The sequence below is a fragment of the Copidosoma floridanum genome, unplaced genomic scaffold (genome assembly GCF_036245765.1).
Source record: "Copidosoma floridanum isolate Cflo_tuat_1 unplaced genomic scaffold, Cflo_Japanese_pri ptg000019l, whole genome shotgun sequence".
Lineage (NCBI taxonomy): Eukaryota > Metazoa > Arthropoda > Insecta > Hymenoptera > Encyrtidae > Copidosoma > Copidosoma floridanum.
Window position 1 is genome coordinate 7,699,612 of NW_028321896.1, and position 27,833 is coordinate 7,727,444.

General features: G+C 36.5%; 1 protein-coding gene across 1 annotated transcript; it reads right to left on the reverse strand.

Annotated features, from left to right (window-relative positions):
- Positions 1-446: 446 nt before the first annotated feature.
- On the reverse strand, positions 447-27,249 carry LOC106639290 (growth/differentiation factor 8). Its single transcript, XM_014352811.2, has 3 exons — positions 26,895-27,249; positions 1,241-1,886; positions 447-666 (listed from the first exon to the last, which is right to left on the reverse strand). The coding sequence occupies exons 1-3, from the start codon at positions 27,247-27,249 to the stop codon at positions 447-449; spliced, it is 1,221 nt and encodes a 406-aa protein (XP_014208297.1).
- Positions 27,250-27,833: the final 584 nt, after the last annotated feature.

The window sequence follows — 27,833 nt, forward strand, 5'->3', positions numbered from 1 at the left end:
GTGAGAGTCAATCTTCCAGTGGTTTTTTGCCTTCATTTTTTAATAAGTTTTTTAATCAAACCGTCTACACGTTGAAATTTCCCCTAGTGATGCGTTGATCAAACAGAGCAATAATACCAATGTACCAATGTGCGATCATTGTACCGATATTACAAGCGTGGCGTTGCACTAAACATGTATACTTAGCAGACACTGGCAATACGTGTTTGTTTTGTTATTTGAAAAAGTACACCGTTGAGTAGCGTCTCGTCTTTAAACCATGAGGAGATAATTGAGTATAAAACTGTTTCGATCACCACACGTAACGTTATCGCGTCTTGTATCATTATTCTTTTCTTCCCTCCGGCTGTTGTCACCTTTGTCATATAGTATTTGTTGTTATTGTTACTGTTGTTGTAGTCATTGATATTGAAAAGTTGCACATCGGTTGCACTGGCGAGGAGGCACTATGAGCACCCGCAGCGCTCGACGACCATGCCAGGCAACCGCGAGAAGACGATCTGGTACTCGTTGTCAAAGTACAGCATCGTGATCTCGGAAAGTTTGCGGGGCGCACAGCAAGGCCCCGTGTTGTTGGGGGGCTCGGCTAGGCTCACTATGTGCGTGTTCGGGTAGGCCGGGAGGAAAGCCATCGGACAGTCGCCCGAACAATAGTTGGCGTCGTATCTGCAACGAGAAGTAAGTCAAGTAGATTGAGCCTTAGTTTGGTCAGACAGTTTTTTTTTTTTTTTTTTTTTTTAGGTGAATCAATTGGGTTAAAATTATGTAATTTTTCTCGGTTGTTCAGTTAAAAAATTATTGATCTTTGGAACTGCTGACTCAGAATTGAATTCTTGTAAAAAAGTTTTTAAAAATAAGGAAAAACAGTTCTTCGTACCAACATCATCTATTAATTTTCATCATCAAAAATTTTGTTGTACGGATTTTTCTAATGTAATTCCACAAAAATATCATATTGATCTCATAGTTTTTATTACTCTTAATTAAATATAAATCAATCATATAAATTACATCCAATATCCTAAAGTCAAAACAAATGTTATTTCTATTGATTTGTGGGCCTCTAGTTACTTGACTTACTTAAATACAGTAAAATTATGTATCAATTTCAAAGTATCAAATACATTGATGGGTGTGTTGGAATGAATAAAAAATATTTCCTGAAATGATAATTTTTAAGTAACGCAATCAGTGCACCCCCCGATTAACAAATACCGTTAAAATAGCCAGTGGGACTTACTTCTTCGGAGCGATGATCCAGTCCCAGCCGAACTTCTCAAAGTCGACGGTGAGCTTGTACCGGCAGCACCTAGTCTCCTGGCTGGTCTCGTCGCAGTTGAGTCCAACGTTGCGCTTGACCCTCGAGCCCCGCCTCGAGTCCAGCTCTTGCGTCTGCACCTCGAGGTACGGCGCGTTGTCAGCCTCCGGATTCGTCTCCACCGGTCTCAAGTTCCTGTTGATCCTGCCCCAGCCGTTCTGCCCGGATATCTTGATGGCCACCCCAAGGTTGTCCCGCGGGTGCTTGAACCACTCGGCGACCATGCGCCTCAGCTCAATGGTCACCCAGGCGCCGCGTCTGCCGATGGGCCGACGGTGCTTGGTCGTGAGCGCGGGTCCGAGTTGGGGACCGCCCGAGTCTGTCGAGCCGCGCATTACCCGTTGCAACGTTATCGTCACGATGCCACCCTCGCTCCCCGACATCACGGCCTCCATGTCGCCCGCGTCTACCCCTCCGCCGTTGCCGTCCGACGTCGGCTCCCTGCTCTCTTGGCTCCCGTAGATCCAGACCGACAGCTCCGCCCGCGTCACCCTGTGCTGTATCACCTTGTCCGAGAATTTGAAGTACAGCACGTCCAGGTTGCCCTTCGAGTGCCTTAGCCTCTGATCTGTGCGGACAAACATTGCAGGTTCGATTTTTTTTTGTTTATTTATTGGTGTACGTTTATTTTATACAATGTTTATCGTTTTTTACTCATTTGTTAAACTACCGTGCCTCAAGTGTCATTGTAGCAGCAATCAAAGGATTATCTTGGATTTTTATAATTCATTACGTTTTTCAAAGTAAAAGATTAACTTTACATCATACAATTATTTGTACGTATGAGAAATACCTTTTTTTTAAGGATATTCAGTGGCGGAAATAGCTCAGTAATACGTGATTCAAACATTTTTTAAAATCATTTTATACGTAATGATTCAGGTGAAAGGACCATAGAATCCTTACGTTACGTAGAAATGAATAAATAAATAAAATAACGGGAAAAATATACTCATTTGCGCAATTAGCGTATTAGTCTTCTGGCTTCGGGGATTATTAATGAGCAGGGGTATATGAGATTTTAACCAGTTCTTCAATAAGAAGTTTTTTCTCAGTAAAAAACAAAATTTTCGTGATTTTAATTAAGTTAAACATAAACTCAACACTTTGATTGACAATAACAAAATTGAAGTGGAACTTTCTTACTTATGAAAAATCGGATGAATCGTGGAAGTAAAATTCTGTTTTCATTAAATTTCAGTAAGCATGAATTAAATCCTAAAAACTTCGATTTTTTAAATTAAAAATACTACATAATTTCAACTATTTATCATCAACTTACTTGACTTGATATTATGATTAACAATAACTTTTATTTAACAAGGTCTGGACAAAAATAAGATTTTTTTTCATTAAAAAAAAAAAAAAAAACAAATAAAAACTTATTTAGTGCAATTTGTTTTTGATAATTGATACATATAAGTGAAAAAAAAGGATCATCTCAAACTACCAGTTCAAAAACACATTTTACTGTTATATTAGTACACTATTATCAGTAAACTAATAGTAATGTCTCAAGTAATACTGAAAAACAAATGATTTTAAATATTTGTTGAAAATATCTCTAAAACAGTTTTAGAAAAGAACAGATATTATGTAAAATTTATTTAAGAACAAGGAAAGAAAAGAATTTCAAGATGAAGTAGTTTTTACAAATTCTTGAAGTACGAAATTATTTTGTAATAATACATTTTAAAAACAAACTTGAAAGGACACTTTTTTACAATCAACTCTTTTAGTACTGTTTATAAATTGCTCAACAAAAATAAACTATCCAATTGAATGAATTATTGAATAATAATTAAATTTTCGATTAATTTCATCATTAAAAAAATTATACGTAAATATAGATCTCGATACAAGCACACTAAGGTCTCAAAATATCAGCAAGTAATACGTCGTCACGTGAACATTGACCACTCGAGTGTAACGTTAGAAGATTTCCATTTTAGATCTGAGAAGAATTGCAATGAAAAAATCAGCTACTTATGCAGGCTATTCGTTGTATAAGAGAGTCGTCGAGTTTCATGCACGCGAATCGCTGACGAGGAATTGAAGGATCGTCGAGAAAATTGTGTGGCATAGCTACGTTTTACACCTTGTATCGATAAACGATTAAATATTTCTGTAGGTCAAACGACGCTGTTGATTATTCAAATTGTATATGAATCGCTTATTTTTATGAAGTAAATGCATGTTTAGTTAGGTATGGCATTAGCAACTTTTTAAATCTGATATTGATCTTTAGTTTTAATCAATTTAAATTGATAGATAAAAATATGCAAGTTAAGTTTAACTAAAAAAAAGAAATTCTTATTTCATAGTCTATCTCATGGAATAAACTAAATTTAGCTCTCAAATTTTATATATAAAAATATGAATGATTTGATCGATTAGCAGTTTTATTGATTATTAAGTAAATGTATAAATAAGTGCAAAATTTTATCCATCAATTAAAATAAATAGCTGCCACGATTGTGACCATAAATAAATAATAAGTGGCAATTAAATAATTGATAGTCGCAAAAGTTTTTAAATTTACTATTATTGCTATTATAATTATTATTATTATTATTATTATTATTATTATTATTATTATTATTATTATTATTATTACATTTTTGCTCATGGGAAACTATATTTAGCTTTTTTTAAAAGTCTTATCCACACGCCAACAGCTGATACATATGTAATGCAAACGTACATCGGTATTTTCTATAATTTACTCGCTATATCGCGCCGAGACGAGCGTTTGCCGTCCTCATGCATGTGGTTTAGCTACTGGTGTTGAGTATGAAATCAGATATTCGATGACAGACGAGCAGTGGCTTTCTGACGCTGCGGAGAAAATATTGTTTGCTTTATTTACCAATCGGTTGTTACAATGTTATAGAGACTAATAGCAGTAACGGCCCGTACTTTGTATCACGGGGACATGTCAAAAGGTATCAGTGGCACGCTTTTGCTTATTCCCTTAAGTTCTAGAGACTTTACGTTATATATTGGACTGCTTACGTAAAACCTAATTTACCATAAACAGTTTAGAGTAAGTACATGTGACTTTTAACTTAAGAGATTATCGTCTACGAAATTAAGTAGAAACAGACAAGTGAGGTAAGACGAGTTGTCGGTGGGCCAATTTTGAGTAATTTGGATTAAAAAAAAAAAAAAAAATCAATGTAAACAAATTTAATAAAACACGCTTACATTATGCAAATGCATTGTCATCTATGATAAGAATATTTTTTGAAAAAAATATATTTTTAGCTTATTTAAAAGAGGGTGAAAACACGATTTCAAAATTTCACCTATCCTGCCATGGGTATACAGACTGTGCAAATTAAACAAGTGTAAGAAAAAAATTTGTACAGAATTATGATGAAAATTCTACACTCAAATGTTCTTTCCAAAAATTTTAAGGTCAGAAAATTCAAGGGTCAGAAGTCAAATCCAAAATGCACATCTGCTAAAGATAAAGAGTAGGTATTGTGAGTCTTTCCCATATCACTTATTAATAAAAACGTCAAATTATGGAGATCATTTTAACGTTTCTCTATAGACTTATGATAACTTATGATTAAATAAAAAAAAGAAAAACACATTCAGTTCATACGTTTATATACACACAAAGGCCTTAATCGTCAACCGCTCAGATGATACGTATTGTGCTCGTTTTTTGGCCTCAATATGAATTATCAAATAATGCAAACTGCAACCGTCTAACGTTTAATGTACTCTACTAAGATGAAACTAAGTTGCAGCAACATGTTAACCTAAGCTTGAAAAACTCCCTAATCATCCCATACATTACACGTTGTATTATTAGTACAGAAAAATATCGAATTTATAGCGATAAGGCAATCTTGTTCTGAAGTCCCATGCTAAATGTATTTCTGCTTTATTGTACTAAATCATTATCTCTTTTATATAGGAAAAATGTGGAGTTGTAATATATTTTTTATATTTAATAATAATGGCATTATTATTTATATTTTTATGTCGTAATTGAAACAATTAAATTACCAAATACATTTTTAATTGAGTTTTAGATAACACCTAATCACCAACTATTTTTTTGAAATTTAAAAAAAAATAAAAGAATGTCGATATGATTTTTTGTTTTTTCAATTTAAAATGAAGATATCCCTGTAGAAAAATAAATATCTAGAAATATAAATAAATTTATGTACTCACTGTAACTTTTTAATTGAATAATTATAAATGTAACTTAAAATGAAAGTTTTTAAATTAAAAACTGTGAAAATATTTAAAAAAATAAGTTGGTACGGATTAAAATTGAAATTTTGTCTTGTACCAGATTATTAATTTAAAAATTGCTAAGTCTTACTTATCCAGCCCAGTGGTTTCTTAAACTTTTGTAAGTTGCTATTTGCAAAACATTTTTCTCTTATCTTAGTTTTGTAACTGCTTTTTGAAATTATTTATCATTTAAATTATTCATACGTATACGAGTATGTATTGATAAAAACGTTTCAATTTATGATAGTCTTCGTTTTTATTTTTTTACATTTTAAACATAATTTTCTGTTAATTTTTAATAACAAAAGATTCTCGAATTTTTTTATTAATTGAAATTTAAAAAAATTTAGACAGAAATAATTTTTTCAAACTATTATGCTCAAAGTCAGAAATAAAAATGATCAAAAATTTAAAAAATATTATTATTTACTTCTACAAATACAGCAAAGTAAGCACACATACAGATTGACATAATTGGAATAGCAAGGAACTGCGCATTCTAATGGTAAGAAAAAATAATATAATAATATTTACGACAAAGTAACAACTTATTAAATATCTTTAAAAAACAAAAGCTACAAGTATTTAATTTTTATTAAATGACTCGTAATTGCTGCTCAAAATTTACGATAAATCGGCAACAATTACAATGTTAAATTCCCAATAATAATACACTCGTTCAAACAAAATGGGATGCCGCACACATAATGTAGAGATTAAATGGGAAATAAAATTGAAAAAAAAAAAATAATAATAATAATAATAATAAACTCCCACCGAACGCCCTGATTATTCAGCACATTAAGCGCAACAAAAACAAGAAAATCCTGATAAGCTCGGAGTTGATACGGAAAAAAGACAACTTCCTTTTCCTGATCGGGGCACAATCGATGCGCTGACTTACTCAATCAGCTCACGATCAAAAAGCGAAGGGAAAAAAGCTCTCTCGCGATTCACAGAGAGAGATCAGGAGATCGGGAAATCGGCAAAAATGAAGTACACACAGATACACGCGAAGAGAGGGAAAAAAAAAAAAAAAAAAAAAAAAAAAGAATGAGAAGGAGCTCGCGCGTGTATGCCACACATTGCGAGACACGCGATGAACCCGTGCAACCGGTGCGAATAGGTAAAAAGCGACTGCTCCAAAAGAGCATGCATCATGCAAGCCTATACAGAGAAGCCAGAGAGGCCAGGGAGAGAGATGGAGAGAGAGAAACAAAGTAAGACGCTAAAGCCAAGATGCTGAAGTGTCGGTGTAAAGGGAGCTCATCCCGATTGATTCGCACGTGCGTCTTATATACCGTTGCTAAAAGAGCTCCACGGGAGGCATTCGCGCGATTAAAAGGCCCCGTGTGCTTACAACACGCGGGCACGTTAAGGAAAAAAAAAAAAAAAAAAAAATGTACAGCCACGGCGAGAGTAGTTTTCCACGCCGACTTGTGTGTTCCACGCGAACACGTACGCGAGAGCCAAAGGGGGGGGGGGCAGAAAAGCAGGCAGCTGGTGGATCTTTGGCAAAAGAAAAGAAAAAGATCGGCAGAGGAGCGACAACGACTATACGCGTGGCCGCTTGCCTATTCAGGCCGCTCGTTGGTCAGAACCGCTTCCATTCCCGGGTAAAGAGTCGCTGCCGACAGCATATATATATGTATACACACACACCGTTATACGCTAGCGACTTTTTTATGCCGATCAATCAGCGCTAAAAGAGTATAGCCTATACCTCCTCCTCCCTTGCGATTGGCCTCGCTGGGCACGTAAAGGCGATGCGCGCACAGGACATCGTGCTCCTCTAGCGCTACTCCCGGGAAACATCCCGCGTCGCGGCTACACGGAGTTCGGATCGCTATACCGATCGATCGATTCCGAGATCGGCTTTTTTCCCCGCCCCCGTCTCTTCTTTACCTCCGGCGATTCCGCTCGATTTTTTCCCGGCATTACCGTACACTTGCCTAATGGATAATTGATGACGAGATTTATGTGCTCTTGTTAAACTCATCTCCGGGTGCATCGCGAGAAGATCGGTACTGGGCCGTGCATCTGTATAGCCTTTTCTTTTTCAGCACGTGATCCTCTTCACACTGTGGATTCTAGACTTGGAAAGGAGAAATCAAATGAAGTTTTGACGAGTCGAAATAAAGTACTGCCAATTGCATATACAGTACCAAAGTTACATGATTGTGTTTGGAGCAAAGAGGGTTGTAATAATTATTGATCTCTTGATTACCCCTTCGGGCATCCGATCGAATGAGCGTATTGGGGTGGATGAGCGTGCAATTTGCCAAATCTAGTTTCGCAGAGACAGTAGGAGAGAGTTAATCACGTTATAACGTCATGTCATGGATCGACTTACGACCCTAAGCTTGCTTTCCCGCTCATCTTCGAAGGATGTGTACGTGTCTGAAATTTCGACTGGGTGAAGTGCGATTATATTCAATTAACGAGAGCCCCAAAGTGTAACGTAAGCGCATGGGATCTATTTTCAAATGTCACTTCCGACATTGAAGATGTAACTTTGTATAAATTATGCGACAGTCGAACGCCGTAGTACATGGTAACATCATTTTGTTTTTTAAATCATATTTGATACATCAGTTATCATTGTTATTTTTTTATTTTTTTCATTTTTGTAGCATATGTTATCCTCAAAACAATAACAGTAGCAATAACAATAAAATAACAACAACAAATGTAATAATAATAATAATAATAATAATAATAATAATAATAATAATAATAATAATTGTAAAATGAATATTACCATTACTATAAAAATATTATTCGAAGTACACGAAATATTATAGGATTATATTATGACATAATATAACACGTATTGCACACTTAGAGTTTTCTATCATACGAATTATGTAATATAATTAAAATGACAATACAATTGTATATTATAATCATAATAATATACTATATAACAGTATTTTATTACAATTATGAAACTATAATAATAGTAAGCCTTTGGCTAACTACCGATATTTGAGGAGTAGTTAAAAAATTCCTCGCCCGTGAAATCTTGATTTAATACTCAATCTAATCATGATTATAATACTCACACTATTATAATAATTAAAAAAAAAAAAAAAAAAATTATGAATAGTATTAGCATGATAAACACAAAAATAAAAAATAAAAATAATTCAAACTACTATTATTTTACTACTTATTATTTTTATTAGTATTATAATAATAATTATTATTATTATCATCGTAAGTATTAATATAATTGTTGTTATCACTACATTAATAACTGCACTATTGCGTAAAAAAATTCAAGTGACGAAACATATGCACCTTAACTGAAATTGTAATTATACGTAAAAAATGGTGAACGAGCCGAAAAGAATGAAATTGAAAATCTCTTAACAGCCAGCCCTCGACCAAGTCGATGGGGCTCGAGTGTGTCACGGGTGTCGCTTGCGAAAAGCAAGCCAAGGAATCTAGACGTAAGAGTACAAAAGGAATCTCGAAGATTTACAGACAGAGTCTAAAGCGTCTGGAGAAAAAAGTGCAAATTTATTTACGTCGAGGCGCGTGGCTTGGCTGCGCTTTACTCGCGCTGTACGTCCATCGACGGGGTGCGCGGGCTTTTCTCTTTTTCACTTTTTCTCCCTTTCTTTCCCTTAACTTAGCGATAAAAAAAAAAAAAAAAAAAACGTTAAACCATAAACACCACTGCCAACGTTTTTGCCGGGAATTGGAGAAAAACAAGTAGTTATGAATTTTCGAGAGAAGCGGTGCACGTGTAGATGCAGAGAGTAGACGACGATGATTAGAATGAGACCGAGAGAAAGAGAGAGGGAGAGAGAAGAGCCTGAAGAGGCACAATCGAATCTGTGCACTCGAGCTTATACGTGGCGGTTCTTGAGTGCCGAGATAAATATAGGATTTTTGGAAAGAGAGGGAATGAAAAATAGAGAGAGAAACGGAGGTCAGCCGTATCACAGCTTCACCACTGCTGGTGGGGAGCGCCCGGATGATTCGCGGTAAATCACTTGCCGCATGTGTACACTGTTTCCGTTGCATACGAGTATTTTCACTTTTGATCATTTTTTTCATATCACATACATATACTTTATACTGATTTGCCAGTTTGATTGTCATGATGGTTATAGTTGCATAGTCGACTATCCATAAGGGTTGCTTTACCGTTCCGAAAAAAAAAAAAAAAAAAAAAAAAAAAAAAAAAAAAAGTTCTACTTGTCACGGACTCGATCACTCTCGTTTGTTTGTACTTTTGCTGATGTTTTTACCTTTTTTATTTTTTCTAATCACTTATTCTTTTACAACTGACACGATAGAGATTAAAACCTAATGGATTATATTTCCAGTTAGTTTATTCTTTCAACCAAACGACAACTTCCTCTTAACTTCTATATAAAATCTTTAAACCATAAAAAATTGTATGGACCATCGAGTAATGTGGTTAAAAAAAGAACAAACAAAAAAAAATCGCACAACTCCTTTAAGCAACACCAAACGAGCTTACCGATCTCGAGCTTGCACGTGCACCGTTTTGGCAATTACAAAAAGAGCTCGGTAACGATAAGTACAGCACCGTGCGACTGTCTGATAAAATTGACGCGATTGGATTGACGTTGTGATAAATTAGTCGCGTTTGATGGACTGGCTTCTTGGCGAGGGAGAAAGAGCGTCCCCGCACACCGAAGGGTGGAGCAGTGGCACAACGACGCCGAGGTCGTGGGAGCACGCGACAATCGAGGGGGGAGGGAGGGGCTGTTGGATTAATATTTAAAAAACTGAACGATTACGGGTATCGCCCGTGGTGCACGGCAATGCAGAAGAAGAAGAAGAAGAGCCGAAGAAGGAACGAGCAGAGTGGAGAAGTGGCGGTACAGGGAGAAAGAGAAGGAGGTGGAGGAGGGAGGGATCACCTGGCGATAATGGGAAGGTGCCCGAACTTGTGTGCACTGGAGGCGACGGCCTCGACCGAGCGAACGACCTTGCTCGTGATGATGCACGAAAGAGAAGAAGAAGAAGACGAGGAAGAAGAGGAGTTGGGTGGGGGGGGGGAGAAAGGTCGACGATTCGGTTATTATCTTGCTCTTTCGATTATGCGCCTTGGGCGGGACGCCTTGTTGTTAGCGATTCGCCGGTATCTTTGCGAGAGAATGAACAGGGGGGTGGGGAGTGATCCCTGGTCGATTATCCGGGAAATTCGATGGCTCGGTTCCCATTCACTTGTTTCTTCATTTTTTATTTATTTTTTTCTTATTTATTTATTTATTCATTTATTTTTGTGCACGCTTTTCATGAACGTATATTTATATTATGCGTATAGAGATTCAGAAAGAAAGTTGGTGTGTGGATAATCATGCAGTGATAAGGATGACGTAGAGGTGGTGGTGTTTGTACATGTGGCGAGAGAAGCGCTGATTGATTAGAAATGTATCAGCCAGCGCGTGTAGTACAAGTGTATGCGAAAAAAAAAAAAAAATAATAATAATAATAACATGGAGTGTGAAGAGATACAAAGGTGAGGGAAAAAAACAGTTTGTTAACAACAGAGCGAGGCACACATAGATAAGAAAAGATGCAGTAATGAAAAGTGCTCTTTTGATTGCGTGTATCGAATCAGCTGGTGTCTATAATGTTACATAATCTTTTAGATGAGTAATGGGACTGCATATTAATAAATCTTAAATACGGCTTTTAATATTTGGAAAAAAGAAGATTATACGTATAAAGAAAATAATAAATTGAAGCGCATTTTGTAACTGATTAGGAGGCTGGCACTGATTGTATCTTTGGCGCTTGTGTCTTAGCCAAATATTGTGATTATGTGCACTGATTAAAACAGTGCATGAAATCGAGATATTACAATGGGTACGATAATACACGTGATCCGAAGGTCTTCCTATAAGATATGAAAATGTTACGAGAAACGTAATAGCGCAAATCTTGGAGCGCTGATGAACAAAAATACACCACGTTTGTAACATGTTTACGAGTTACATGTGCAGATCCAATGTTGTGACTAGTAGAATCATTATTGTGACAAAAACAGGCATAAGTCTGGAATCGCGCCACGTAATAACACTGAAAAAATAAAATAAAAGTACATGATAAGCTGTTTGAACGTATAAACGCTTTCAACTTTGTTGTCGTATCGATTTAAACAGCATTATCACGAATAATTTTACTCTCATAAGCGACAGTTTGATACCACCCAGTACTTCCAGGGGGAAAATACCATTGCATGTTATTCGAGGGATCTACTTTTATTCAAGCCAATCTATTGACCTGACATTATTAAACGGCACGTATTTGTCCATTCCGCGATACAAAGTATGGTAGAACGACAAATAAAGGAAAAAAAAAAAAAAAAAGATCAAAATATGTAAATGCCGATCGTTAGTATGCGCAATTTGCAGACTGGTGTATTATGATAATTTTCTCGTGTAATATCGCCTCCTCGATCCGATCGATATAATTTGCCACGAATAAGGTGATTACGGCAATTTCTAAGCGCTCTTTAATTAAGTATAAACGAGATATCCCGGCACATCGGCACCACCACCATGCTATCTCTCTCTTTTTTTTTTCGAAATTTTTCCTTTTTTTTCCACAAAATTAACAAACCATGTATACTGTACAAAACAAGACAAAATTGTCCAATTTACGAGCGATCATCTTGTCAAAGTCCCGAGCAAGCGTATGGAGGCCGAAGCTCGGACGCCCGAGGGCCCACGGATACAACGTATACTTGTCCAAACAATCTGCGAAATCAAAGTATAACCGAAAAACCGGAATCGCCGCGCACACAGTCATCTCATGTACATCCATTCGCACGCCCTCGTAACATTCCACGTTAAATTTATCGAAGCAAATCAGTTTGGCGTCGTAATTAACGTTCGTTGCCAACAATTTACCGATTTCCTTACCGATCTTTTCTAAAAATCAAAACAAACAATTTTCGTATGTACGCCACGGGGGGGATCACGAGTGAGTCGTCGAAACGACGGGTCGTTTAAAAACATAAATGACACTCCCCGTGCTGAGCTTTGGTACAGCGGCAAGTGCACTTGCAACAGTGGTCAAAGATGGGGGGATACAGATACCAACGAAAAGGCGAGGGAGTAGCAATTGAGGGGGACAGAGAGGGCCCAGGCCAAGTATACATGAGAGCGCTGGCTGCATATACTTACTTGCAGCCGGGGTCTGTTGCGATTTTGACCGTTTGCTTCCGGGACGGTGTGTGTGTGTGTGTGTTGGAGGGACCTCTGAACTGAGTGTGGTGTGTACGTGGCTCGGAGCCAAATTGGCACTGTTGATGTCAAATTTTTTTTTTTCTTTCACTTCTTTCCCATACGAGGATCGATCCAAAGAGTGTATTTGACAAGCCTGTGTCTTTGGCTGTTTTGATTTGGTTCATATAGGCAAAGTAAAGCTTGTCTCTTGGTTGGATGGGGGTCGATTCTCATATAGGAGTGCAGAAGAATATTAGTCGCAGTTACTATATGACCCTGAAAATGGTACTGGGAGTAGGATGTCGAAATATCGGTTATTCGTCATGCTGAAGCGAACTTTAGGTATATTTTTAATTTACTTGTTATAATTTACTTACAATAGAATCGAATGAAAGCTCTCGAAGTTTTTTTTTTTAATTTTTTGGATATAGTTGCCAATTTACAATACCTTTGTCAAAAAAACCGTAAAGACTCGAGGAAATTTTTCGAGACTTTGGGGTTGTTTTTTCGAGAACTCGAGGCGAGACAGACACGAGACTTTATCAGTTCCGTCTTGTCTTATTTCAAAGTCGGTGTCGCACGTACATAAATGTCGTGATTACATTATTTTTTCTCCCAAGGATAAATGCAAATGTACTCCTTCCTCAAAGGTATTTAGGTTTGAAATCACAACTAAAATATCATTGACGGCACAGCGGAGTTTGGATATCGACAATAGATATGCTTAATCGAGTACTCATACCAAGCTCAGCGGTTAAGGTGTCAGTGCAAGGTCACGCATAAATATGGATACACAGCATATTTTGTGTCCTGATATTTCTCAGCTATGGGAGATGGGAGTGTATATGATTGCTGATAATTAATTGACCCAAACATTGAGAACAAAGAGAATGTAAGTATTCGCTCTTTTTTTTTTTTTTTCAATTGTAACAACGCACTGTAACGAAAATTACTAAAAATAGTTTAAAAAAAACCTGCAATCACCACTTTACTCGGTAAATCCTTGCGTTGATGGCGATTGACCGGTCATTCATTTAATTTTACGAGGGACGGGGAGAGGAAAAAAAAATTCATTCTTCGCAAACAAAGCAACCCATCCTTCACGCGGTCGAAAAATAATCTTGGCTCCGCGCACGTGAGGAAAAAAAAAAAAAAAAAAGGGAAGCAATCACCCTAAAGGGCGAAAAATACCGTGCACAGTGTTTACAGCTCACCCAGCGAAGACAGAGGTAAAAAAAGGAAACATGCGACCGTGAAATCGCCTCGCAGTTCTGAATGAAATTTTGCGTTACTGCGATGAAGAAGAAGAGGCGCGACATCACCCCCCACATTTAAACGCCCGAGTGAGAATCGAGGGTGCGCCCATTCAAATTTATTTACCTCCCCCGTGGCTAATTTTAGCGCGGATTCGCCGAAGTCTCACCCCACCCCCCTTGGCTGCTGTTTTGTTTTTACCACACGCGATGACGGACTGTATACCCTTTCCGAACCCTTCAAAATATTCTGTGCGAGTGTCGAATAAACGCGAATTACGTGCACGCTGCTACCGCACCTATTGAACGGGTGACGTGGTGGGTGGAAGGTTTCCCCGTTGGTCAGCAACAGTGGTAATAAATAACAGGTTATTTTTTTTTTTTTTTTTTTTTTTTTCTTCATATACGATGCTCCGCACACTGTACATATAGACAACTAAGTCTCGGATTATTGCGACGCATCTTCCATCGTGTCTCTCACCTGTCCTTCCATCACGTCGTGTTGTCGTCGCACTTGTACGTACATACATCAAAGTATGTAATACTTGTTAAAAAAACAAAACAAAAAAAAAGCATCAGTCAGACTATTGTTTTTGTTGTTGGTTTCGTTCTCGCGCGTCTTTAAGCTTAAATTCGTTATGCAAATACTGGCATAAGTTTATGACGGTACGCAGACCGTTTTGACATTTATTGTCTTTGTCTTGGATATTGGATTTTCGCGAGAGTTTACGCGCACGCACATGCAAGTCGTTGCGAATTTTTTATTTTAATACTTTTTTTATTTATTTTGAAATCTGTGACACGATTTTTCAACTAATCATGCGATGACAGGTGCTCAATATACATTCAAAAAAGCACTCTTGGACGGTTTGTAACTCCTGTACCGATTCTATATGTACACTGTAGAATCCAAGTGTGTAAAAGCACACGTCTGAAGTGTGTAATTGAAATTTATGTTTTCCATAAAATGCAGAATTGCCGTAGAGTTGATAAACGTTTTAAATCTTGTAAACGTGCTGAATCTGTGACAGCCAAGTTTTTTCACTCCACATAGCTTTTGTATACATTGATTTTTCCCAAATTCACATGTGTTCAGTTTAACGGAACTGGTACAAGCTTTAAACGTGTTTAAATTTAAGACGCTTGGATTTTCGTTGTATCGACCAAAAATTATATGACCATTGGTTGTCAGTCGTCGGAATCCTCATCGATCGAGATATGGATCAAGTTTAAAGATACTTTGGTTTGAGATCGATTTTTGCTTACCGATGATGGAGTAGGAGCCCATCGTGAACATCCAGCCAAAATCCAAGGGGTGAATCACACCAAAAAAACTTCCCTCAATACAGACACAGGAGGCCTCGGTATGGAATTATGGATCACAATGGAAGGCGATGGGTTGCAAAACATTGAGAAGCCGGCGCTGCTCGAAACTCCGTAACAGCTCTCGTATACTCTATATACGCGATCTCCTGGGTGCGCGACGCGTCATGAAATTACGAAAGTGGGATTTTTCGTACGAGCATCAGGAAGCATGCGAATGGCATATGCAACTCTTCTCGCGGCTTCGGCGAAATGAAGCGCCCCAATTGCTGCCCCCGTCCCGATCCGGCGGGTAATTGTTAGGTCTAATCGAGTCGCAGTGTTACGTGACACGCGGGACACCTTTTATACACACACTTTGACAATCCGATGCTCTCGCGGGTACGTATATATATATCTATATATATCTTTCTTGCGCAATGCGTTATGTATCGGCTGTCCGACCTGGCTTATTGCGGGTCTCGCGTGACTGTACGTGTGAATGACTTGTGAGAGTCGATTATGGAAGGTAACTCCTTTGAAATCTTTGCTTTGTTTTTTGCACTTTCTGTTTTCGTTGCAGACGAGGAAATATGAGTTATGGAAGACGTACGTCATTATTGTTATGTATTTTTTTTTTGGCAATACTAGACTCTATCGTCTGGGAGAAACAATAGACATCTTGGCTTTTCACCGAATGAGTAACGGTATAATCAGGAGCTAAAGTATGAAGAACCTCGTCGTTTTAATCTAAAAAATAATAAAGAGACAACTCGGCTGTTTGAGGTAACGAAGGATAACTCGAAGTTACCCCACCACTGGTGTATTTCCTTTCAAACCGGAATACCGTGGTATCTCTTTTTATCTCACAAGTTTTCACTTTTCAGCACAGGTCAACAACTATAAATACACGCATCTGATTAAGATGTATCAACGACCATGTATCTGAAACTGATTTTGTCAAGTGCCTGTACAGGCCTTAGAGGGTAACGAGGAAAAGTATAAATCTCCTCCTCCCAGCTGAGCCTCACAGCACTGCACGTGCAGGGTACTACAGGAAAGGCCTGTACCTTTTCCCTTCCGGTACAGTAATGCCCCTTCTGTGGCAACACCCACAACCCAACCCCGACAGAGATTCCCTTTGAGATTAGAAAAGCCCGTGCGCAGGACTCGCGCACCACGACGTGCTCAAGTATCACCATGGAAAGGCACCTTTTTTTTTTTTTTTTTTTTTTTCTTCTTTTACTCCTCAAAAGCGTGATATTAGCGTGTGACAGGGGGGAAGGGTATACTTCCGGTAACCCACTCCTCCAGCACTCTTTTTCTCGAATGCTCGAGAGAGTTAAAGATATTGCTTCGCGTGACAAACAGGTAGTGCACTTGTGTTTTTTTTTTTTTTTTTCTTACCCCCCTCCTGGCCCTCCACCCTTTACTCGTTAACCCCTGGACGATATAACTACGGTGTGAGCCCGTGAAGATTTGCATTTGGGTCACGCGCTTCTCCCTCTTTTTGCTTGCACAATGTGCGTGCGCTAGTTGTGCATTGGGGGATGGAAAAAGGGTGTCTCTGTCCTGCTAGCAGTAAATTTTGCAGTGGGTGGCAAACGGGGTAGATTAGAGTGATTGCGACCGTGGCTGGGTTTTTTTTTTCTTTTTTTTTTTTTAAGTGGAACGCTGCGTTCCGTGATTGATTTCGTGGGTACTTTTTGACGGTCTGTTTTATTTATTTATTTATTTTTTTTTAAGATAATCACACGATTTGACGCTACGGTGCACCTAGTTTTGCAAAAAGTAGAGATCACACCAACTCGTGGTGCCACGTGAAAATTGTTTCCTGGATTGATATACGTGGACATGATATCGTGTTTATCAATCGCTAAGTGTGTCAAAGGCGATTGAGACCTTGCAATCGAATCAAGTAACTTGACTTGAGTTGGTTATACTTATCGAAACTGCAGGATAAATCGTTCAATTCGTAAGATAAATTAATGTTTCACACTTATCCACGTGAGATAGTGCGTAACGATGGAACATAAGGTCCGATTCTCAATTCTTACCTTAACGCACGTGCTAACCAAGTTGGCAAAGTGATTTCAGGACCAAACGTAATAAAAAAAAGAAAAAAGTTTATTTTTTATTTATTATGGCTGATGATGAAATCGTACGTTTATTATTGATGCGGTAATGGTCTCCAAATCATATCGAAATAACATTATCGAAACCGCTTTATTCGATTTTTCTCCTGTAGCATAATACCCTGTCATTGGTCGAAGAGCCATTACTCAATGACGGCTTGGAGAGTAAAAAAAAAAAAAAAAAAAAAAAAAAACGGCGATTTCCATCTCGAGTTACAATTATTTATAAATCCCCGTGTATACGATTACTCGCAAGGAGCTATATAATAATAATAATAATAAAAGGCACGCGAGCTACACTTGTCAAAGCCGAGAGCCTTTTGCACAGCTGTCCGATTTTTCTATTATTTATTTATTTATTTATTTATTTTTTTTTTTGCTGAATTTTCTGAAATATCTTTTGAGTCGTCCAATTGCATAACCATCACCGACACCGCCACTACGTAAGTATACCCCCTAATCATCTCGTGGGCTCTCGTTTTTCACTCTGAACCAATTCTGTCGCATCGGCGAGAGATAAAGAAAGAAAGAAAGAAAGAAAAAAAATATACATATGAAGAGGAAAGAAAGAAAGTGCAAGAGCGCGGTCTATTTTTAAAAGCGCAATGTAGCGCATCAATGAAAAGAGAGAGAGAGAGAAAAAAAAGATGATAAGACAACTGCTATACTCTGTATACTGCTGGCAAGTGCTTACACGTTGACGCGTAAAGGGCAGCGAGCGAGGCGAGCCGAGGTTTCTCCTCCGCGAAAACGATCTGCGTGCACTTTGACGTGTGAAAACGAGGAGGAGATAAAAAGGCGAGAAACAGAGGGAACAACGAGAAGGAAGGAAGGCTTTTGCGGGCGCGAGTCGGGATGATATATATATATATATATATATATATATATATATATATATATATATATGTATATACATATGACGAGTGCAGATGCAATGAGAGCCCCTGATGTGGGCGCACACTCTCGGCCTGAATGGCGCCTGTCTGCCACCTCGCGCTGACCGCAGTTTATTTTCTCGATGCGTACGTGCAGTTGAGCCGAGCTGGGCTTTGCTGGATACACGTGTACAGCGATGGCCCTCGTTTATTTCATACGTAAATTATGCTAGGTTTAGGATTATCGTTGTATAACAAGTTTAAAAAAAAAAGAAAAAAAAAAAAAAAAATTATAAAAAGCACAATGCACCTGCAATAAATTCATCCCCTCTGTATTGTTTGGGGGGTTCCGACATCATAGAAGCAGTCAAGATGATTCTCATAGGGTATAATAATGTAAGATCAGGTAAAGTATTTGGGCATAAATCATTACATTACGTACGTAAAACGTATGCACATTAGGAACACCTTATGAGTCATTAATTTTTATAAGTACGCCCAAGAGCTGTTAAAAATTTGTATTTAGCAACATAAAAACATATTAATGGACATAGTACTTTAAGATTTTTGTCTTTCTCTTTTTATATGATGTGTATATGATGTGAAATATCTTGTATCAACGCGAAGGAGAGACATTTTGATTGTTACATTTATTCATAACCTTGGAATACAACCACATTAATCCTCAAAGATAGGGAGAAATTTTTATTTATGACCAGAAGAAATTTATTACCCAGAACATTGTTACTAAAATTGCATACTTAATGCTATGACACACGGAAATTTGTATAGTTTTGAATTGGAAGCATTTGAATCTCTTTCAGATCCAACAGTCATTGGACTGGAGTTTGGATTTCACGTGTATATTCTTGTGAACTGATAACTACTTATATAAGCTTAACGTATAGGACCTTTTGCAATGAAAGTGCTTTTTAAAAAGTCACGTACATCTGATCAGGCTGCTAAGAAGAAAGACAGATTTGCTCTGACCCAAAGATGCATTACTAAAACAGAGTTAGTACTAGCTTGATAACTGCTAAAACTACTTGTGATGACGCACGAAATTTCTTTCAACTTAGATGTTGTTCGAGTAGATATGATTACTCTCCAGTTTTTACGTATAGAGTAAACTGTTATTCATCTTAATTAATATTTTTAGAATAAAAATTGGGATTCATTCATGACATTTTCTTGTTTAAATTAGTTCATGCCTGACTCCTAGCTTTTGAAAAATAGTTTACGTGTCTCCATTAATATATTATCACTTTTGTTAATTTCCCGAAATCATTTATGGTTTCGTCTATCAATATCTATTCTTATACCTTTTTTTTGACACTTTTACACTGTCTGTGTTCTTACACCAAGAAATTAGAGAGCTCATTGCTTGCATATTAATATTTCCATTTACATATACCAATATCTGTAATTAACGTATCATTATTACATTGATTATCATCTCCTTAGTGGATAAATATATATTTATTTAATCTTTTTGTCAACTATCTATCTAAATGCTCGACCAATTCGTCACTTCTTTTCGGACTACGGTTTACATATCCAATTTACGATGGACTATTTCAACACAATACAATATAAACGTCAATTGGTTTAATCACTTAATCTAATGACATATTTTTTAATGAAATTTTGTTTGACACAAAAGTGACGGACAAATTAACATCGAGATGAAGTAAATTGTCTTGCAGATAAACGTGATGCATTTAAATTACTCAAGCACACCACGATAGGAAGTTGTGGACTCTCCCGAAAAGAGGAGGAAAAAAACGGATGTGCATAAGGATACTTGGGATCATCGAGGTGGGGCGAATGTAATGAAGAGGAAGAAAAGAAGTGGCGCCAGTGTCCCGACGTGGATAGCCACAGAAAAAAAAGGGTTGCATAGAACACGTGTGTTCATAATATGAGCTACGATAAGACAGATTCGCACGCATTGGAGAACGACGGCCGCGCCGTAAGTTGCAGCAGTGAAGAGACAGAGAGAGAGAGAGCCGATTGCTTCAACGAGCGCCAAATTAACTTATACGCATCTTCTTCCAACACGTGCAGATTTCGCCGCTTTGATAATGCGATTCTTCCCCCCCCCCATTCTTCCTTGGCGATGATATTTCTTTTCGCTTTTTTTTTTTTTTTTTTTTTTTTTCGACTCGCTAGGTCCCCCTTTCTCATTCCACATGTGCACGTATACCGATCGCCCCCTCGCTCGAGGAAGAAAGAGGGAGAAGAGATGATGGTGGTCCCCGCGGATGATTAAGAAGGAGAAGAGCCGAAGAAAGAAGGAAAGGGCGAAAGATGGGATGTGGGCTGGTGACAGCAGCAGCAGAAACGAGCGGTCAACTGCTCTTATATACTTTTTGCTCGGCGCACATGTGAGTGTATACATGTATGACTTTGTCTCAAATTCCGTGTTAAACGAGAGAACCGTAGGAAAAAAGCTTTCAGCTCCTCTTTTTGTTTCTCTTGGTGCGCTCACCGATAATTTAATTAGAGTATCGAGAAAGAGAGTCTTCAAAAGGAGCCAATAAATGTCCGTGGATAAAACGGAATTAAAAAAAAAAAAAAAAAAAAAAAAAAAAAAAAAGGAGGGGGGAGGAACAGCGGCCATCTAGCTCAGTTAAATTTATACTCGACTGGTGAATATGACGGGCCGGTTGGATGATTGGGCCCCCCAAAACTCTGACATTGACAAATGTATATCGGTCCCACAACAAAGCCGATTATTCCTCTCTCCCTTCCTTCCTTATTCTCTCGTGCGTCTATCTGCTCTTGTTGTCTCACTGTCATTATATTGTTTAATGTTTCGCCCGATGCTTGTATGCACTTTCATGATGATCCCCGATATTTCTTTACAAAAATCGACCAATTTGTTAAAATGTTGTGTTAAATGTGATTGTATTATATTCAACGGTCATCGTGTTTTATCATTCAATTTTTTATATCAGCACATGGATGGAAAATAAAATATTTTAGCTCCAAACTGACATTTTAAACGTACATTTTCCGATAAGAATGATTAAATAAACAATATTATTAAATTTCATTTTGCCAAATGCCAATTGAAAATTTTTTAATTAAATTACCTCCTCATAGTATTCCCGTATTGTAGACGCAACGCAGAGTTTAAGAAAAATTAGATGATCATTTCTCCTCGATATCGACCTTAGCACTTGTGCCGTCTACATTTATGCGTAATATATACTTTTATCGCAAGATAAATTACACCGATGCGATATATAGGCTAAGCTAACTTGTACCACCTATTGCTTTTTTTCTCCCACCATCTCTGTTTAATAGAGTCGTTGTTTTTTTATAAACGAGCTTTGGTCTGATGCGAAGAGTACATGCACAAGAGAGCCAGGCCGAAACTTAGGTTACACGAGCTGGCGCCTAGTTGTGGCTACTTATTTTATTCAAACGTATATATATATATTTACCCACACGATAGGTAGCCCGACGGTTTTCTAGATTGCCTCTCTCTCCCTTTTTCTCGGGTTGCACCTTACACGAGCAATTTCTGCATTTTTCGCGCGAGATCGTTTTCCTCGAGTTTATTGCTATAATAGGAGAGCTTTAAAAAAGCAGCAAGCAAAAGATATTACAAAATAAAACTAAAAAAATAAATTGAATAAAGAAAAGTTGGCTAAGGTGATCGGGTTTATACTTATGAAAATCGCCATCTACCTTTCCATTTTGTACAAGCACTTTGTGTGAAAAAAGCCGTCATAATCACAGATATAGGACTTTTCGTACACTACGTATCTGCACAATTGTACACTGGGAGGTTTCTTTACTGTGAAAAAATTGGCAATAATACAGCAGTAATTTTCCGTTAATTATCACGATAACAAGGGCTCTTCCATAAGATTTTAAACTTGGAAATTTTGATACAGTTGTTTTAATATTATATATAAATTTTATATCTAGGTTCACTATTGTACGCTGATCTTTGGGTTAGTAAAGTATGGTTTTATGATAAATTTTCTGCAATAAAAAATATTTTTTAATTTTTTCATTGGCTCTGATAAAATTTATTGGCTTAATAATTTGACTGAAAACACTTTTTTTAAATTATTACTAAGAAATTAATTTTTCTTTTAATATTAGAAAATTAAAAAAAAAAATTATTAAAAAAAAGTTTTGTGGGTAAATAATTATCAACACAACCATATTGTAACCAAGGAATTATCAAATCATCGCTTTTATGTTCTATATCGTACAATTAATATAGATTTTTTTAAATTTTGTGATCTGAGAAATGTAAAAGATAATTTTAATTTTTTAATTGAGAATAAAAAAAAAAGACACACACCATGTAAATTAAAGTTATTATGAATCTGTTTATACGATTAATTTTTTTTTTATAGTCGTAAGCCATAATATAAATATTTAAATATTTTTTTAGATATTCAATTTTATTTCAATACTTTATTATACATTACATACATTATATATTATATATTTTATCATAGAGCGTCAACTTCTTTTTGATTTACATGGTACATTAGTTCACTAAGCTTATATTTAACATTGTACAATAAATTTTTTTGTAAATTAATGAATTGCAAAATATATAAATTTCATTAAATCGGTATCGCAACTATGAATTACTTATTTTGATAAAATACCGAATTTATTTATGAATATATAATATAATTTCAATATTTCATAAAAAAAATTTTTTTCAATGAGGATCTTGTTAACAATGTAATAATAAAAAAATTTGGTTTTAAATAATAATTTAAACAATAACCCAAATAACCCAAATGTAACAACCGTCGAAATCGTATGAAAACAATTAGTCTATTTTTTAACACATGATATGTTTATTTTACATGAAGTTTCTATAACATTAAAAAAAATTTTTATCCAGAATTTATGGCAATGAGGATCTAATTTTATCAAATCATAAATTATCTTGTCATAACCTACATAAAAGAACTAATAGAGTTAAAAAAATGTTTTTCAATTTACGATGACGATTTTCCACCCATCAAATACATGTAGATATAGTAATGAAAATTTTGTGTTGCAAAAAATTCTAATTTTTCAAATAAAATTGTATTGTTGATTATACTTATATAACAGCTGAATCGATTTGATTAAAATAGAAAAAATATTGAAATGAATAAAAACATATTGATAACATTTATCAACAAACAAAATAAAATAAATTTTAAACTGATTAATAATACTCATTCAATCGTTCAAAATAATTTTGTCATCGAATACCTAATGTAACTTAACAGTTTTTGGTGTTATTATACCTAGAAGAAAATCATCAACCATAACTTTGAATGAACGAAAAAGAAACAATTTAAGAAAAATTTGCAAGTGTACTATGCTACTTGCGATAAAATAAAAAAAAAATCATATTGAAATTAGTATGAGGATGTAGAGTTCGAAAAAAATAGTCAGAAATTATAGCAGCAGCACTCAAGTCCATACTACAAAACGGAAAATTGATGCGTACGGTATTCAATAGCCAGCATCCAGTATAGACGTATATGGATTTTGACACGGATTTACTCGCAATGTAAACATCGAGCTTAAACGCATCTATACTATACTATACTGTTATAGGTATATGTGCACAATCATGACGCGTTTTGTGTACACAGAAGAAAAGGAGGGTAAGAGAGGAGACGATCGGGCGACCGGTCGATCGAGAATTGACCGGCAAAAAGTAGCGGCTCGCGACTTCTGCGAAATGTATCGAGAAAGGCTCAGAGCATCCGAAGAATAAAAAGAAGGAAATAGAGGTGAGTGCAGAGCAAAGAGCCGGTGAGTTGGAAAAAAGTAGGAGAGCAGAGTACACTGCACGAGAAAATCAGTTGTGTGGGAGCGCATGTGTGTGTGGTTTGCATATTTTGTGTTAAAGAGATGCGGAAAGAAAGGAAAATCTGCTATGCAACAGAAGAATATCGTAATATTGTCATCAAGTTGAAGACTATGGTCAAATTTTTCATAATAATTTTTATTGTTGAAATTTTTGGACAATTACTACCTTACTCATTTTTGGGCAAATTTTATCGTGTTTTTTTTATATTTTTTTTTATTTAATGAATGATAATTTAATTATAGTGTTTATTCTTAAAATCTAACTGATAAAAATCTTGAACTGTATGAAGATAAAATTACTCTTTGGATCTTTTTCTTCATAGATAATTATCATTACTCTGCATTTTTTTGTTATCGAATAACTGAGAGAAGATTTTGTCTGCTGTAAAAATTTAAAAATGAGATACGCATTATAAGATGTTAATCATATCTTTCAATCGATAAGTTTTTTGTAATATCCAATTAATCTCGATAATACGTGTGTCTTGAGTTGTATTTGAATCCATTCAGAAACTTTACAAAGTAATTTTTAACAAATTAGTCTGATATCATAGTAACATCTTTTCAATAAAAATCGCTCAAGTATACATTCATTCTGATAAATCTTTCATATTTAATTTTATATTTAACGTTTCATAAAAATGTGATTAACGCGATGTATACTCAATATTAAATAAAAATGATACAGCTAGTCGTAGCTGACATACTAGCTTTTTTCTTGCCCCCGAGTGTCGAATCAAATCATTTTTTTAACTTGCATCCAACAACGAAATTAAGTAAATTGGATGAATTAGAAGTCATTTCAAGTGAAATAGATACCGCAAAGTAGCGTCGTCCAATACTTAGACATGCTATCTATTGACTCATTTTCATTTCCTATTTTTGTTCAAAGCTCATTTCGTACCTGAAACGATTGTTGGACGGTATAGTACGGATTCGTGCATCGATAACGTGCAACTTTGCTATTGTGTTCACGTTGGTCAAGAGGCCAAGTAGTACAGGGGATATGGACGATGGGGTGAGCAGAGAATTAAAAAGGATCCGATTTCAAAATTGCAAGGACACAATAGGCAGGTGCGACATAGTGGGAGCTTCTTTCTCGTATTTTTTTTTTTTTTTTTTTTTTTTTTACTTTGTATACGTACAGGTAAATATATCACTTATGTTTTGTAAGGGAAGCTAATATTTCAAAGTAGCTATCAACATTAAGTCATAAGAAAGAATTTTTATTCTGATTATTTATAAATAAGTTATTTTCTCATTTTGTACTCTAGACTGTGAAATGTGAATTAAAATTTTTCATAAGAATTTAGATTTTTTCGGTCAGCGAAATAAACAAATGATAAAAAGATCATTTGTTTTTGAATATCGCACACTTTACATGTATAAATTACATTTTTTGACAAATTGAAATCCATTATTTGCAATCAATACGCTAAATTTTATGCTTTACCAGAAATTATTTAAATAAAAAAATATTTTTGTAAGCATGAATGCTCCATAGAATTATCTTATATAGTTTTGTAAATAATAATCTTTTGATACTGTGATAAACTTTTGCTGTTCAAAATTTGCCACATTACAAATTCCTTGAATTAACCAAAAATACAATTTTTTACACATAAATTTAATGAAAATTTCTCAACATCATGTATGTTAAGTCAAAATTTTTTGCTCTCGTGATAAACGTAATAGTCAGGCCTTTCAAAATCAAACTGTCCATTGTCATTTTAAATTTTTGTGGTTGTTTAATCATGTATCATAATTAACAATTTTTTAAATTGTCTTAATGCTTTAACTTGTTGAACCATTCGATTACAAGTACATACCGTTTATCAACGCAAGTTTTTATTACAAGAATCGTTAATGTGCAAAAATACATGGATCTAATCAACTAAACAATTTTGATTATTTATGAAAAAAATTCTCGTAATTTTTACACGTAAAATTGAGTTTTGTATAACCTTTGCTCTACGTTGAAATTAGTATTTTTTCACAAAAATAATTAACGAAAACACAAAGTAAACGTGTTTACCATTAATAAAAATTTTACTAAAGGTTACAAAAAACAAAAAACTAAAAAAAAATACAATAGAACCTAAGGAGCTATACGACAAGCCTCACGTTCGTAACATAAATTTTTTATCAGCTCCAAGAACACGAGCACATATTTATAGAGTGAGAGCATAAAAGTCCCCCGTACCACCGATAGCCATTATCTTTCATTTAAGAAATTGGCAAAAAAAAAATAATCACCCCCTTTCATCAAAGGCCTTCAATGATAATCAAGACACTTCGAAACGACGCTTATCAATGATGTAATTATTATACACACGAACCGAATAATTTAATTTGAGAATAAAAAAAACTCGTATAAAATCTAGATTTTTTTTCTTTCTGCGTCAAAATCCATGTATTATACCTAATCATGAAAAGCATTTCACTTGATTTTACACATACACACGTCTCGACGAAACGAGCGAAACGTAAAGTCATAAAAAACAATTGCCATTTGTTAGCTGAGCGCCCGACACAGCCATCGCGTCCGTCGACCGAATCAGTGCAACTTTTTAGCCCATCCCCAAACCCACGCGTACCATTACTAACCCCTTAAAACAAAAAAAAAAAAAAAAAAAAAAAAAGAAAAAAAAAAAGGAAAAACAATGAAAACTTACGCGGCTGGGCAAACGCAAAGACGCTCTCGGTCTTGGCGGCAAACTCGTCGAGCTCCTCGTGATACGTGACCCCAGGCTCGAGCGGCTGGTCCGCCTGCATCCCGTACATGTCCATCAGCTTGGAGATCGGCGGGATCCTCGGCAGCGCCCTGCCGGTCATGTTCGGCGCCTGCTTCAGCCCCAACTTGTTCAGTATCTGCTCCTTGATCGCCTCGAGGCTCATTGCCCGGATCTCCTCGTGCATCCTGCAGGCGTTGCAACTACTGCCCATCGACGAGACCCTCGTGGTCGTCCTCACCGCGGACTCGAACGCCCCGAGCAGCGTCAGCCCAACCAACAGGACCCTCGTGATCATATTTCTACCCCGTTAAGTTGTTGTTTTTTTTTTTTTTTTTTTTTTTTTTTTTCCCTCGTCAAAGAGCAACACCAGAGCGCCGCACGCGGTCTTGACCAACGAGCTCTACAGCCGCTCTGTCGGCGTAGCTGTCACTGCGCTACCTGCGCCGACGACAACTTCATATCCTCGGGGCCTCCGTATGTAAGCGCGCGCGGGGGAGAAGGGGCACCGTAGCTCGCCGTGCGCGAATTCTCGCTTCCCTCCGCCTCCCCCTGTTCTCTTTTCCTCCCTTCTTCGCCCAACTTCGCTCTTCGCTCGGGGTGACTCTGCGCGGCTCTTCCTTCCACACCGCCTATATACTCGCCTTCGCCGGTCACTTGTAAGGCGTCAAATTCTAAATACTTAACACTTGCTCGCCACTCGAGCCTCCCTCCCTCTCTCTCCCTCTTTTTCGCTTTTGTCTTTGGTTACACCACCTTTGCCTTTTCTCTCGGGAAGAAGGAAAATTTCTTCTTCTTCTTCTTCTTTTTGTCACACCCCTCCCCCCCCCCAAACTCCACTTTGGACTCGGAGACCGGTATACCTGCAGCGCACTGTGTGAG